This window comes from Haliotis rubra, unplaced genomic scaffold (assembly GCF_003918875.1).
Source record: "Haliotis rubra isolate DU_JTF1 unplaced genomic scaffold, ASM391887v1 Scf383, whole genome shotgun sequence".
Classification (NCBI taxonomy): Eukaryota; Metazoa; Mollusca; class Gastropoda; order Lepetellida; family Haliotidae; genus Haliotis; species Haliotis rubra.
Window position 1 is genome coordinate 965467 of NW_025767061.1, and position 12799 is coordinate 978265.

The following is a 12799-nucleotide window of genomic DNA, read 5'->3' on the forward strand; positions in this document are numbered from 1 at the left end:
AATGAAAAGGGACTTACGTACCCTCTCAGGGGGACATTTATTTTACGCTACTTCAATCCCCCTTTGAAGGTACAGCCACTAACAATCATAGTTATTTATTCCTTCTACCAAATCAAAATCATTTACTAATGACAATACATTTGAAAAAGTATCAATTAACTGATAGTAGAAGTGATTATCGAGGGTGTACCTGATCAGATATAAAGTCAAGGCATGAGGGCCTACCAACAGTGGGATGACGATCGACTTCACGGTGGCGGTCAAAGGATTGAAAATGGAAGCGGGGATATTACTATTCAAATCCAGAGGATCAACATGGTTGTTAACAGATACCTCCGACTAAGGAGCATTGGCTTTTGTTGTTTCAAGTCAACAGAAGACCAGCATTGTGTGAATAGTTGAGTATAAGTCCAGCTTTCAACCATTCTAGCAATTGTCTAGAAGTGATGTTTGACCACCCATCTGTTGCTATAGACTGTTGTGTTGAAGTCAAGACGTCTTTGCAGCTCTTGTGCGACCTTGTTCTGATGCCAGGCCTCAAGGCAGTCGTAAGCAAGGTGGTGATAGTCGTAGAAGAATTTATTTGCAAATAAGAAGGGAGAGGACGTCATTCGCACTAGGTCCCCTACAGAAAAGATACATATGCTGCGAGTAAGCTTCCCGGAACATTTAGTACGTTCGCCCCAGATCTTGTAGCGGACCATCGCTTGGTGGAGCCCATCGTCCACATCTCCTGCATGTGCAAATACACAAGTCAGAATACAGACACACAGACAGCTTCACAAAAAGACAGTCAAGGAACAGGAAACAATTCTGGAGAATTTTGGAATCGTATGTTTCACATATTCAGTAATAACCTTATTTCTTCCTGCAAATACGTTAATTAACATATATTTTTTAGAAGAGTGTGCGTGGAGGGGATACTACTATATGGACCCAAATTACCCTCTAATTTGTTTTTTTACATTTATAGCTTAACGAAAAGCCACGTTAAAATGAGAAGTGTATGTAACTGCAAGAAAAACTATATGTTGAATGGCTGTTTAATCCTTTTACATCCTTGAAATCCAGAAAGTGTAAGAGAATAATAATAGATAATAAGGACATTTGTAATGCGCTGAATTCCGCACCACGGAGGACCACGCACAAAGCGCTACAGTCTGAATATTATAACCCCGTATAAACCAAGTTGCCTGTGAGGGGCTAGAAGGTTAAATAGTCACATGACTTATCCCACCGGGTACCCATTTTCTGCTGGGTGAACAGAGGCAAGTTTAGGCATGTGAGACCACATGTATCACATGTGCTTCATTGTGGAGCAGGACTGTGAAGTCCTAAACACTCTCAGGAGTCAGGCTGCCAAACACGGTTAAAAAAGATTTGTAGACGCCGTTAGGCATTTGAGACATTCACAAACATATAGACGTACCTTTATAAGACCCCGGGACTTTGAGGTGTGGGTTGTAGTTCAGGGTGGCGAAGTAGGTTTCATCAGGGACACCTGTCTTCTTGACCCACTCCAATAAGTCATGTGACACATTGTTGTGGAGTAGGTAGTCGACATACCCCCGGGTGGCAGCGATGTGAACGCCCCCTTTTCGTGGTCGGATTTTGTGCGGAGGGTCTCCACGGCCCTTCCATCTCCCAAGATTAGCCCTGTAAAATAAGGGGCTTAAATGTAACAACGTATGATATGGATTTACAACTTCTTAAATATTTACAACACGACTACTTCTTGCCCCTTCATCAGGTGAATGACAGAATATAATTACGAGCAACATATGGTATGACCAGAAATTATTGAGAATTTTAGGAATGTGTTTAATTGGATTTCTAGTATAAACAACCTTGACCAGCTATCAAGTACTTAGTTTCATTCAAGAGAGACAACTCCATTAATCCTTTTTCATTAGTTTGTGAAGAGTTATCCCCCTTTGTTTACTTGCTAGCAGACGACATTTTCAGTGATCCTCAGTATGGATGATTTAGAGAAGAGAAAGTTGATTTTAGAGTATTATAACAAGGACATCAGATCAGCTAAAGTGATTTCAAGTAGAACAGGCATCCCTTTGTCCACTGTTTATCGTGTTTTAAAAAATATTGCAAATGGATATGGCATTGAGCACCAGGGAGGCCCAGGTAGGCCCAGAAAATTGACGGTCGGTGACAGCAGGCGGCTTGGTATTCTTGTTTCTAAAAATAAACGAAGGAGTTTAGAAAACGTAAGGCTGGATATGATTGATAGAGGAACTGTGGCTGTCTGTAAGGAGACCATTAGAACTGAGCTGCATGCAATGGGTTGGCAAAAAAAGTCGAGGAATTTCATCACCGATCATGAAACCTGAAGAAAAGGAGCGAAGGTTGAACTGGTGCTTACAGCATAGACATTTTAACTGGGACAATGTGATTTTCTCAGATGAAAGTTCTGTGTGGCTGTTTCCTAATACAATGAAATTCTGGACCAAACAAACTGAAAAACCTTTGTATCAGCGCTCAAAGTACCGTCCGAAATTTAACGTGTGGGATGGCATATCTGTGTTAGGGGCAACCCCCCCACTGTGTATTTGAAGGGGAATATGAACAGTGAGCGGTACACAGATATTCTCGAGGGACATTTACTTCAATCTGCTCACGTGTTCTATTGGATTTTCCAGCAGGACAACGACCCAAAACATCGTTCAAAGCATTCACAGGCCTGGTTTCGGACCCAAAATATGATATTATTAGATTGGCCAAGCTATAGCCCTGACCTAAATCCAATAGAAAATCTTTGGGGACTTATGAAGGAAAGTGTCAATAAGAAAAATCTGACAAATATTGCTGAAATGAAAGAAGAGGTGGTCCGATATTGGGACAGCATGGACCACGACTTTCTAACGTTTTTGATCAGTAGCATGCCCCGCCGCATTGAAGCCTGCACTGCTGCCGATTGTGACTTGACAAAATACTACCTGTTCACTTGTCTTTGAATCTGGAGTTATGTTCTGCTAATATTCACATTTAATACGTCAGTTATGAGTGAAAAGAAAACAACAATCTTTAACTTCTCAATAATGTCTAGTTGTACTGTACATACGCCAGAGGCTTTGTGCTCTTTCATACGAGTACATATAGGACTGTATGTACTCGTATCAAAGAGCACAAAACATCGGTGAAAGACTCGGATACCATATGTTGTTATTTTAACTTCCAACTTCTAAAGGTCCATCAAGCATCTGACTTAAATGTATTTACTCGATTACTAGATTACTGGTAAACTTTCACAGACCACATGGTGGACAGTAACGGTTTTGGTCAAGGCCACAATTTTGCATCTGAGGAAAACCTTTGAATTAGTTGTACAAACGTGTACTGGTAGTGTGCCTTGCACTAGTGCCAGTTTCGTACATTCTAGCTTATCACATGATGGTGTGGTCTGGCTTCTGGCTGACGTGTTCAGAAATGGCAGTTTTCTGATGTTGTTTGTTGATAAATGTCGGATATGTAAGACGAGTACAGTGATGAGCCATAATTATGCCATAAAACGGCCGCCATGTTTAGGGGCAAAACTTATAGAGGGTCACTGAGTAAAGTAGAAATTAAAGCTTACTTACCCCTAAAATAAACTTTGGATGACTAATACTTTGTGATGTGACCTTTATTTATTCTCACAGCTCTTATTCTTCTTGGAACAGATGAGTATAGCACCTGAATATGATGCAAAAGTATTGACTGCCAAATCCTGATAATCTGGCTAGCTATTCTCGAAACGTTCGTAACCCTACGAACTTCTTAAGCCCATTCTTAACACATTGGCTACGATCAAAGTTAAGAATTCTTAGGGCTACGAACGTTTCGAGAATAAGGGCCCTGATGAAAAAGTCCCCCTTTGATTTGATGGTGTGTGAAATTCTCTGTAGCCTGATTTTGATCAGCAACCAGAGATTTTCAATGATGTTCAAGTCTGGTGATTGTGATGGCCGTGATAAACATTTGATTTCATTCGTAGTTTTCCAATCTTTTGTAAAACGAGACTCATGGCATGGGGCTTTGTCATCTTGGAAAAGATAATCACCATTTGTGAAGTGTTTGGCAATGACAGGAAACAGATTTTCGTCCAAAATAGATGCATACTTCTCACTGTTAATATGACCATGAACTTGGACCAGTGTACCAGCTCCATGGTAGGAAATGCACCCCCAAATCATCACAGACAGTCCTCCCCTTTGCTGAAAATCAGGGCACCTGCTGCCAACACAATATGGTCTGTACTCCTCACCAGACATTTTCCAAACAGAAATGTTGTTATTTTTCCCAAGAACAATTTGACTCTTATCACCAAATATCATTTTTGACCAATTAGTTTGAGTTTTCCAATGAAAATGTGTCCTACACCATGACATTCTCTTGTATCTGTTTATAGCACTTACTGTCAATTTCTTCCTCACTAATATTTTCCTGTAATTCAGCTTGTGGAGATGTCTTTGAACAGTCCTCTTACTTACTTTAGTTGGTAATGCCTCATTTACAATACATGTAATATCCCCAAGTGATCTTCAAAAGTGTCCTGTCTCCGCTCTCTGCCAAAACTGGAGGCCTACCACGTCTGGGCATGTTCTCATCATTATTTTCCACTTGAACTCTCTTTAAACTTTGGAAATGGTGCTTTGATCTCTCTGGACAGCATCTACAATGTCTGCCTGTTTAAATCCAACTAAATTCATCTCAGGAATGATTTTCCTGACCTCCTCTGACAAGCTTTTACTTCTCTACCCCATTTTGATTATTTGACCTTGAACTTGTTTACATGAAGCAGACGACGTGAAATTTGATCCCCCATCATTTTGTTGCTTGAGCGCACCAAGCATTTTAACTTGACCCCCACGTATTACTCACTGCTGCATGGCGGCCATTTTATGACATAATTATGGCACATCACTGTATATGGATGACAACTTCTTGTTTATTGTATAACACAACGTTTCTGTCCTACTTCTTGTCCCTTCTTCAGGTGTTTGATTCTTCCATCACCTGAAGAAGGGGCAAGAAGTAGCCTAGAAGTAGCCAAAGTTAAAGTTCATATTCACCAACTTCTAAATGCCTCTCAAGAATCTAAATGTCGGATGTTCTTTGAGTCTGATGTTGAAGGGTCTGGGTGTATTGGTGGCAAACTCTCAGACTCTAGGAACACCATACGGAGTTACCCTTTTCATTTTACGTCCGTTTGACACAAAGAGTGAGTGAGTTGAGATTTTAAGTCATGTGGGCAATTTTCAAACCATAACACAAGTTATAATTTCATAATAAATCAGGTTAATTATGAAAACCTGTCGGTGAAGGAAAGTAAAAAGAACTAGAATATCACAAATATAATTGTAAACCTAGTATGAAAACCTAAACTATGTTAACTGTGGAAGACAATACGATATAAAAACGTGCTACAGGTTATGCCGCTGTGCTACTAATCATTACTTAGATGTACTTAGATGTACCCGTGACTACAGGTAGCCTGGTCGACAGGTATTATTCCATTTTAAAAGTTCATTTATTGACAGAGTAGAAGTCTAAAGTAGAGTGGTCATTTAACATGGATGAATAGACTACTAATTATTAACATTATTTAACCCTTTGCGAGAATTGTCAAATAAAGCAATCAGTCTTTACAATATTTTGGAAAATCCAGGAATAATTATAACCATAGATGCAGATGTCTAATTTCGTCCATTCTTTTTAGCCCAAGGTAACATTGTTTAGGGTATCTATTTTCTTCCATACTGAATAATTTACCACCAATAGTTAGTTCATCTTATAATTGAATCAGGGTAGATATCATAACGACCACATTCAGTCAAGGCAGCAACATTTGTTGTATGAACACCAACACCCCGGACTTATTTACTAAATTGTATATGGAATCTTTCTAGGGTTACCCATTGATGGTAACCCCATATCTCTGACACCAAGTTGCGGGTATAGTACTTAACGTGCAGTATCATTGGACAAAATAATTTGACTATGTGTCCCAGTTCACCCAGCTGCACATGGGTACCTTGTGAGGATGAGACTGTGTGATAACCCGCTGCGCCTAGCAGGCTGCATGAGTTGAATACTCACCAGGGAGTTGAATTGGTTATAAGAATGCCAGGAAAAGAGACATCCGTTGATCAAGGGAACACTCAAGCGCCTTGAGCATGTACTGGTTGCGTGGATATGTACGCTATATAAATGTCCTATTATGTTATCGTCATCAGGAGCAGTGGACAATGTTTGGTGTTTTCTGAACAGTTTATAAAGGGTAATTGAACAGTTTATTTGAAAATAAAATACCTAAATATATAGCTAAGGTAGGTTGAAGTGTATAATCACAGACGATTTAATATCCATATTTCAGTCTTCTTCATTTCTACCCCCATTGCAGAAAACAAGTATCTCTGTTTTTTGTAAAATTTACCTTTAATCCCCACTTTGTACAACGTTTTGATAATACATATATTTACTTCTGTAAACCTATAACCGCATTAGATGACAGAATCATCAGCGAAAGGGCGTAAAAACAACTCAAAAAGGTCTGCTCCAATAAGAATACATCTTCAATCATACAACAGTAAATCTTCTTCGAACTTGATATACAAACATACTGAATACTATGGATTTAGGATACAGCCTTGTCAAAGTCCCCTTGGGGAGTTAAAATATATGTTAAATAATTTTACAGCTGAAATTGGTTTAATACATATCACGCACTATCGAAAGCATTTTACCAAGAATATTATTTTGAGCAAGAAACTCTATTTACACAATCCAATGCTTTATGGAAACCGTAAAATAAGCAATAGAATCGACAGTTTGACTTTGTCACATGTTTCTGGATTTGTGACTGTAGGATAAATACACTGTCAACAGTTGAATATCCAGCCCGAAAGTCAGCCTGACATTGTGGGTTCAACTTAAATAAATATTTCAAAATACTTGTTTACCTTTTACCTACTTAATCAATGCGGTTTTAATGATATAATTTTGTAACAAACGTCTACTTGCTCAAGGTAATTTTATAATTATAGTATTCAAAGATAAAGCAGATTGTTTACATTTTGTACATAACATGTAATTAAAGATGGGTTTCAGTTTGAGATTTTAGTCCTTACTACACTGATTTGAGGACAACATATCTACCGCAATATAACATATCGTAATGCCCGTAAATTTAAATTTAAGGAAGACTAATTATGCAGCTAAAAAAATGGTATGTGTATCCTCCATGTTTTTGTGTTCAGAAATATTGTATGATTGTATGCCATTATTGTTTTCTGACTTTGTACCAGGCCTGAGGGGTAGTACTGGAATAAAAAGACAGGGAAAAAAGATTGACTTACCCTTTATAACCTCCGTTAATATCGTTGGTGCCATTATAAGCTTCCAGTGCCCTGTATAATTCATAGTTAGTTTTCAATGGAAATTCCTGGCCTGTTAGGTTGATGAAATATTTCCAAAAAGTTTTATGTTTCCACAAAGCTTCCATACAAAGTAGCTCTGGTTCCAGCACTGTATATGTTCCCCACCGGACACTGACTTGCTTAGGGGGAAATAAGATATTGTCAAAGCATTTTCTTATTGAGTTTATTGCAGCTTTGAACATGTTACTAGATTTCGAATCTACATGTATACAGTATACGTTATGGGGTCGCCATACTGCTCGCAGCAGCCTCTCCACTTGTTCTGCATGTTTATACACCAGAATACTGAAGGCAATGGGAAACTGCCTTTCTCCGGGCGTCATGGTGCTGTTTATGAAACCCCGTGTTCTCTTATACTGTTCACAATCATTTGTCAGGGCAGGGTAAATTTCAGGTAAATAGCTTGAACGAAACTCCTTGGTCATAATTGCGTTTGCTTTTTTTATTTCGTCAGCATCACCAGCCACAAGCTTCTTACAGGAAATACCGTGTGTGCCCCGTGTTTGCCAATCAGCTGTTTGGTGTTGTAGGCGACCTATTCCGTTCAGTAACCAGTTTGAAATGTTGGAATGGTATCCGTGAAAGAAGAAATCAACATGTGAGCTCATCTGAATAATAGCAATCATCCCGACACCAAGCAGAATGAAAAATATCCGCTTCATCCAGATTTTGTTACAGTAGTCCTCCATGTCACTCTGTATTTCTCTGTCCAGTCACACCTAAATAATATGGAAGGTGAGATGGGGTTATATACAAGAATAGTATGTAGCACGGCACGAAAGACCCGGATTTTCTTAAATTTAATTGTGATAAGAAATATACGTATCATCCCAGTCCCATCTGACAAATGAAAAACGACTTGGGTATCCACTTTACTATACTTTACCCGTAAAGGCTGTGCATTTGTTAACCTAGATTTCATCAACGCAGTGCATTAAATATCCGATTATTAATGGCGTTTTGGGAAAGGATAATGTAAAGGTATTTAATATGACGTGAGACATAGACCGATGTTAAACGTCCGAGAATATCATTTCTACCCACTGGAAAACGTCGTTTGGGTGAGGTAAAAAACCCCAGCTCAACGTTGGTACTTGCAAAAGGGAAAGGCATTTTTAAAATATATTTGCAACAATGCAATTCATTTCATATAATGAAATCAACAACATCCTCTAATTATTCAGGCAAATAAATATAATACAACAATTACTGATTCCCTTCTTCACGTTTTATGGCATGACTATCCACACTGTGTACTGGTGATCATTCATGACATTTTACTGTGATAGTTAGCATTAGAAGCTGTTAGATATATTAATTTTCATTAATGTTTTATTTAAATATCCATATACTGATAAGCCCTCAAACTGATACGGTTTATTTAAAATGAATAACATCAGAAACATTACGTTTGAGATGATTTCATCATGTGTTCGATTTTCAATTGAAAGTATATTACCTAACATGTACGTTAGCTATATGACAATATAACTGAACTGTACAGGCGCTTAACACAACTCAGATAATGGTTCCACGTGGTTTTAGTTTATATAGGATCGTTTGACTTAAACGTAAATCGCAAAACACACACTGCTGATGGGTGCCTCGAACATCTTATCTTGTTCTAACCAATATGTTAGGCTTCGTAGTCGTCACGTTCAACGTCGTCACCTACAGGGTAAATTGTTGAATGGAACAGCTGATAACAACAAAAACGTGGAAAACCTACTTTTTGTAAATAAGAAAGTACAAAGTGCGATTTACTCTCCGATTATGAGCATGGCTATGTTATCGGTTATTTTATGAGAGTAATCATGCAGTTCTTGATCACATAAATGTCAATATACAAAGGGAATATAAATGGATCGAAGCTGAGAAACAGTAATGTATTGAAGCGCTCCGGATTTCCAAGATATAATCTGAACTCTGTAATAGCATTTTGGGTCAACCAGACACATTCACATCCATTCTGGAATAGCGGGAAAGGCACCTACTATTGGTTTATGTGGCTAACACTAAAGCTACGTAAGATATATGACTCACCAGAAACCTGTGCGAACTACATACGGTTGATACAAAGAACATGTATGTCACAGTCTCAGTTCACAGTTAAGAAAGGCGTTTAGGGCGATACGCAGCGCTGATGTTCTATGGTTGACTGTCATAAAGCAGAAATTCGAAAGATTACTCGCTGAGGAGTTAGTGACACTGAGCAAAACAAATACAAAGCATTCTGAAAAAAAACCATTCGAAAAGCTAATCTGGAAATTGTGATCTTGTGGAATATTTCTGTGATTTAGCAAACCCGAGTGATATAACAGATGTAGGTGAGGTGAGGTGAAATTGGGTTTTACGTCGTGCTTGAGAATATTTCGCTCATATGACGACGTGCATGCGTGTGTATGTGTATGTGCGGCTGCTTGTACTTGCCCAGACTTTTTAGTGCTAGCCCACTGAGATACCATGCCGCAGTGAAGCATAAATACCCCACTCAGACACATTATACTGACTCCGAGCCAACCAGTCCTTATTGTACCCATTAATGCCGAGCGCCAGACAGGGACCAACAAGTACCATATTTTAACGTCTTTTTGGTATGACGCGGTCGGGGATCCAACCCGCGACCTTCCACTCACCGGGCGGACGCTCTAACGACTACACCACGGAGGCGGTCTATAACAGATGTAGATGACAAGATGAAAGGTGATATGGGTAGTTCACACAAAGATAATATTATCCAATACTAGACAAAGAACTAGACTATAATATTACATTGCACCAATCAATCGTGTCATTAAATGTAGTAAAACTCCTGGGTACAATAATGTCATTAATGGTTTTCTTACTGAAGGTAACCATGAAGGGTGATCCGGGTTAGAATTGATCATCAGTAACCCATGCTTGTCGTAAAAAGGCGACTAACGGATCGGGTGGTCAGGCTAGCTGAATTGGTTGACACATGTCATCGTATCCCAATTGCGCAGATCGATGCTCTTGCTGTTGATCACTCGATTGTCTGATCTAGACTCGATTATTTACAGACCGCCGCCATATAGCTGGACTATTGCTGAGTGCGGCGTAAAACTAAACTCACTCACTCTAACTAATGGTATTGGTTTCTTTCTTTTTTTATTAGTGCTACGTAATTGCATATTATCAACAGGTTATTTCCAAGTGTCATATTTGTCATTCACCAGAAAGGCTCAAAATAAATTGACTATATTTATTGAAATACGTGCTATTGATCTGCACAAGGTTTTCGATTATATCAACGGGGGTTGGAGCATTATGGTGAAAGCTTGATAATATGGGTGTCCAAAACTATTGATGTTACTAATATCATATCATGTAATAGCATATGTATGGCGGTAGTAAGTCATGTGTAAAGAATTTAGATGGTATTTAAGGAAAGATTTTCTGTCGTTCCATGGCTGTCACCTATAATATTTCCTTCTGATGGTTACAGGAATGATCAATATGTGAAAATCTAGGTGTCGTGATAGATAATAATTGTATATTACTCATACTAGTTGTAGACCATGTAGTACTTACAAAATAATCCATTCAGGTACTCAGCAAAGAAAGAAAAATGATTGTACAATGGAGGTATCTTGTGTCCTCATATAAATATCTAGGGAGTTTGTTTTCTCCAAGCGCTGTGACTCCACAGTGGGTTGTGACTATTTAAGTCTCCAAAGAGCAAGAGAGACAAGATTACCGAGACCGTTGAAGCATGTGGAATATGCAAACACAATAGGGGTTTCACAAGTAAATTTATACGGTCAGTAGCGAGTGTCTATTGATGCAAACTTGTCACATTCGCCTCATTGATGCCACTAAACGTCGATGAAAGTCCGTGGTAGGATCAATCCATATCTGAGGAAGGATTCGGCCGAGTTCCTGCAGTGTTGTTAAAGGGTTCGGATGACAACGTAAACGTCACTCAGTTTCATCTCAGACGTGTTCAGTGAAAGACAAATTTGGAAATCGTGCGGGCCAGGGTAACGCATGAACATTGTTCTGATTAAAATGCTGCTGCATAACTCGAGCAACATGTGATCTGGCGTTATCTTGTTGAAACGTCACCCCAGAGCCGTTCTGTTGCAAAGCGGCCATTTGCAAACTCTCGCCTCAGTACCCAAGTATACAAAATGAAATTTCAACTGTCTCCTTCTTGGACCGGGGATCTGCTGTTCAAGTTTCTCGAACAAAAGAAAAATATTGTGTTTAGGGCATTTCGTCCTTGCCATTAGCTTCATCCATAGGGGCGTGGCTCGCTTAGAAACAGCGTTAGAAGTACATATAGGTATATAGACCTATGAAGTAATAGGGTAAGGTCTATGTACATATATGCCTTTCTAACGCTGTTTCTAAGCGAGACACGCCCCTATGATCTCATGTCTCCTCAAGAGAAGGAGAAAACTACGTCAGAGATAAAATCAGGAACATACACCACAGTCACGTGGAAATATAAATATGCATAAAATTTGTTCCACATCCCCTGATTGTCTTGTCAAAATTCGGTTGCTGCGCGGCGAATTCAATTGGGCAAGTGGCACTACCTGAGGAACAGGAGGTGGGGTCATTATTTCAGTGATCTATTCACATAATGTTCACCGGTACTCTGTCTTTGACGCCCAGTGGAATAAATTTTGGGAGATAATTATTCACATTCTCTGGCATTAACGTTTGACATTACCCTCACTGGAAACATTATATCTCGAACACGAATAGGTTTCACGCTGTACTACGGTTGGGCATAAGAACGGCGTATTCGTTGTGACGAGCCAACACGAATTCAACCCACTTGGTTTCCCCACTGCCGTTTCCCTGCTGCCCTATTGTATTCATGTTTATACAATAAACACTAAAAGCAATTATTCGAAACTATGTTTTTTCTTTGTTCGCAACTTACTTACTTCCCTCGGAAGCTTTACAACAACGTTTTTCTACACCCGTATTAAATTACATTTGTGACGTCATTCCATTGTCTGTTCGCTCCATTACTTTTCAGGAATGGAGCGATGTGTACCAGTTTCAAAATAAAACCTTCATTTTGTCATTTTGACATTTAATTTTGATAACAGAAATATTCCCAATACTTCGAATGTAATTTAAGTAGGGTAATATCTTCGTAACTCTCCATTCCTTAAAAATAATGTGCCTCGAGAGTTACTCGGACATTACCCTCTACATATTAGAGCAGTTTACTAATGGCATGATGACCACATGTGAGTTAATGGCGATTTGATAATGTTACAGAAATCCCATGAGCAAAAAAACATACATAATTTGATTACCTTGAGAAGTACGATGTAGAATGTTAATAAGTATCCTTCTATCAGTGACTGCTCCGAGAGTTGTTA

The 12799-nt window shown here is 38.9% G+C and overlaps 1 protein-coding gene across 1 annotated transcript; it reads right to left on the reverse strand.

The window, feature by feature from the left end:
* Positions 1–437: 437 nt before the first annotated feature.
* LOC124286439 (beta-1,3-galactosyl-O-glycosyl-glycoprotein beta-1,6-N-acetylglucosaminyltransferase-like) lies at positions 438–8156 on the reverse strand. The gene is made up of 3 exons (XM_046722816.1): positions 7353–8156; positions 1430–1656; positions 438–733 (listed from the first exon to the last, which is right to left on the reverse strand). The coding sequence occupies exons 1-3, from the start codon at positions 8120–8122 to the stop codon at positions 438–440; spliced, it is 1293 nt and encodes a 430-aa protein (XP_046578772.1). The 5' UTR covers positions 8123–8156.
* Between the last annotated feature and the right edge of the window lie 4643 nt (positions 8157–12799).

Bases quoted from the DNA above. Each gene is read 5' to 3' on its own strand.
- LOC124286439 (XM_046722816.1), bottom strand. From the start codon at position 8,122: ATGGAGGACTACTGTAACAAAATCTGGATGAAGCGGATATTTTTCATT. The intron at 1,657-7,352 runs GTAAGTCAATCT...CTTATTTTACAG, and splicing joins ATTAACGGAGGTTATAAAGG to GGCTAATCTTGGGAGATGGA. The intron at 734-1,429 runs GTACGTCTATAT...TTGCACATGCAG, and splicing joins AGTCCCGGGGTCTTATAAAG to GAGATGTGGACGATGGGCTC.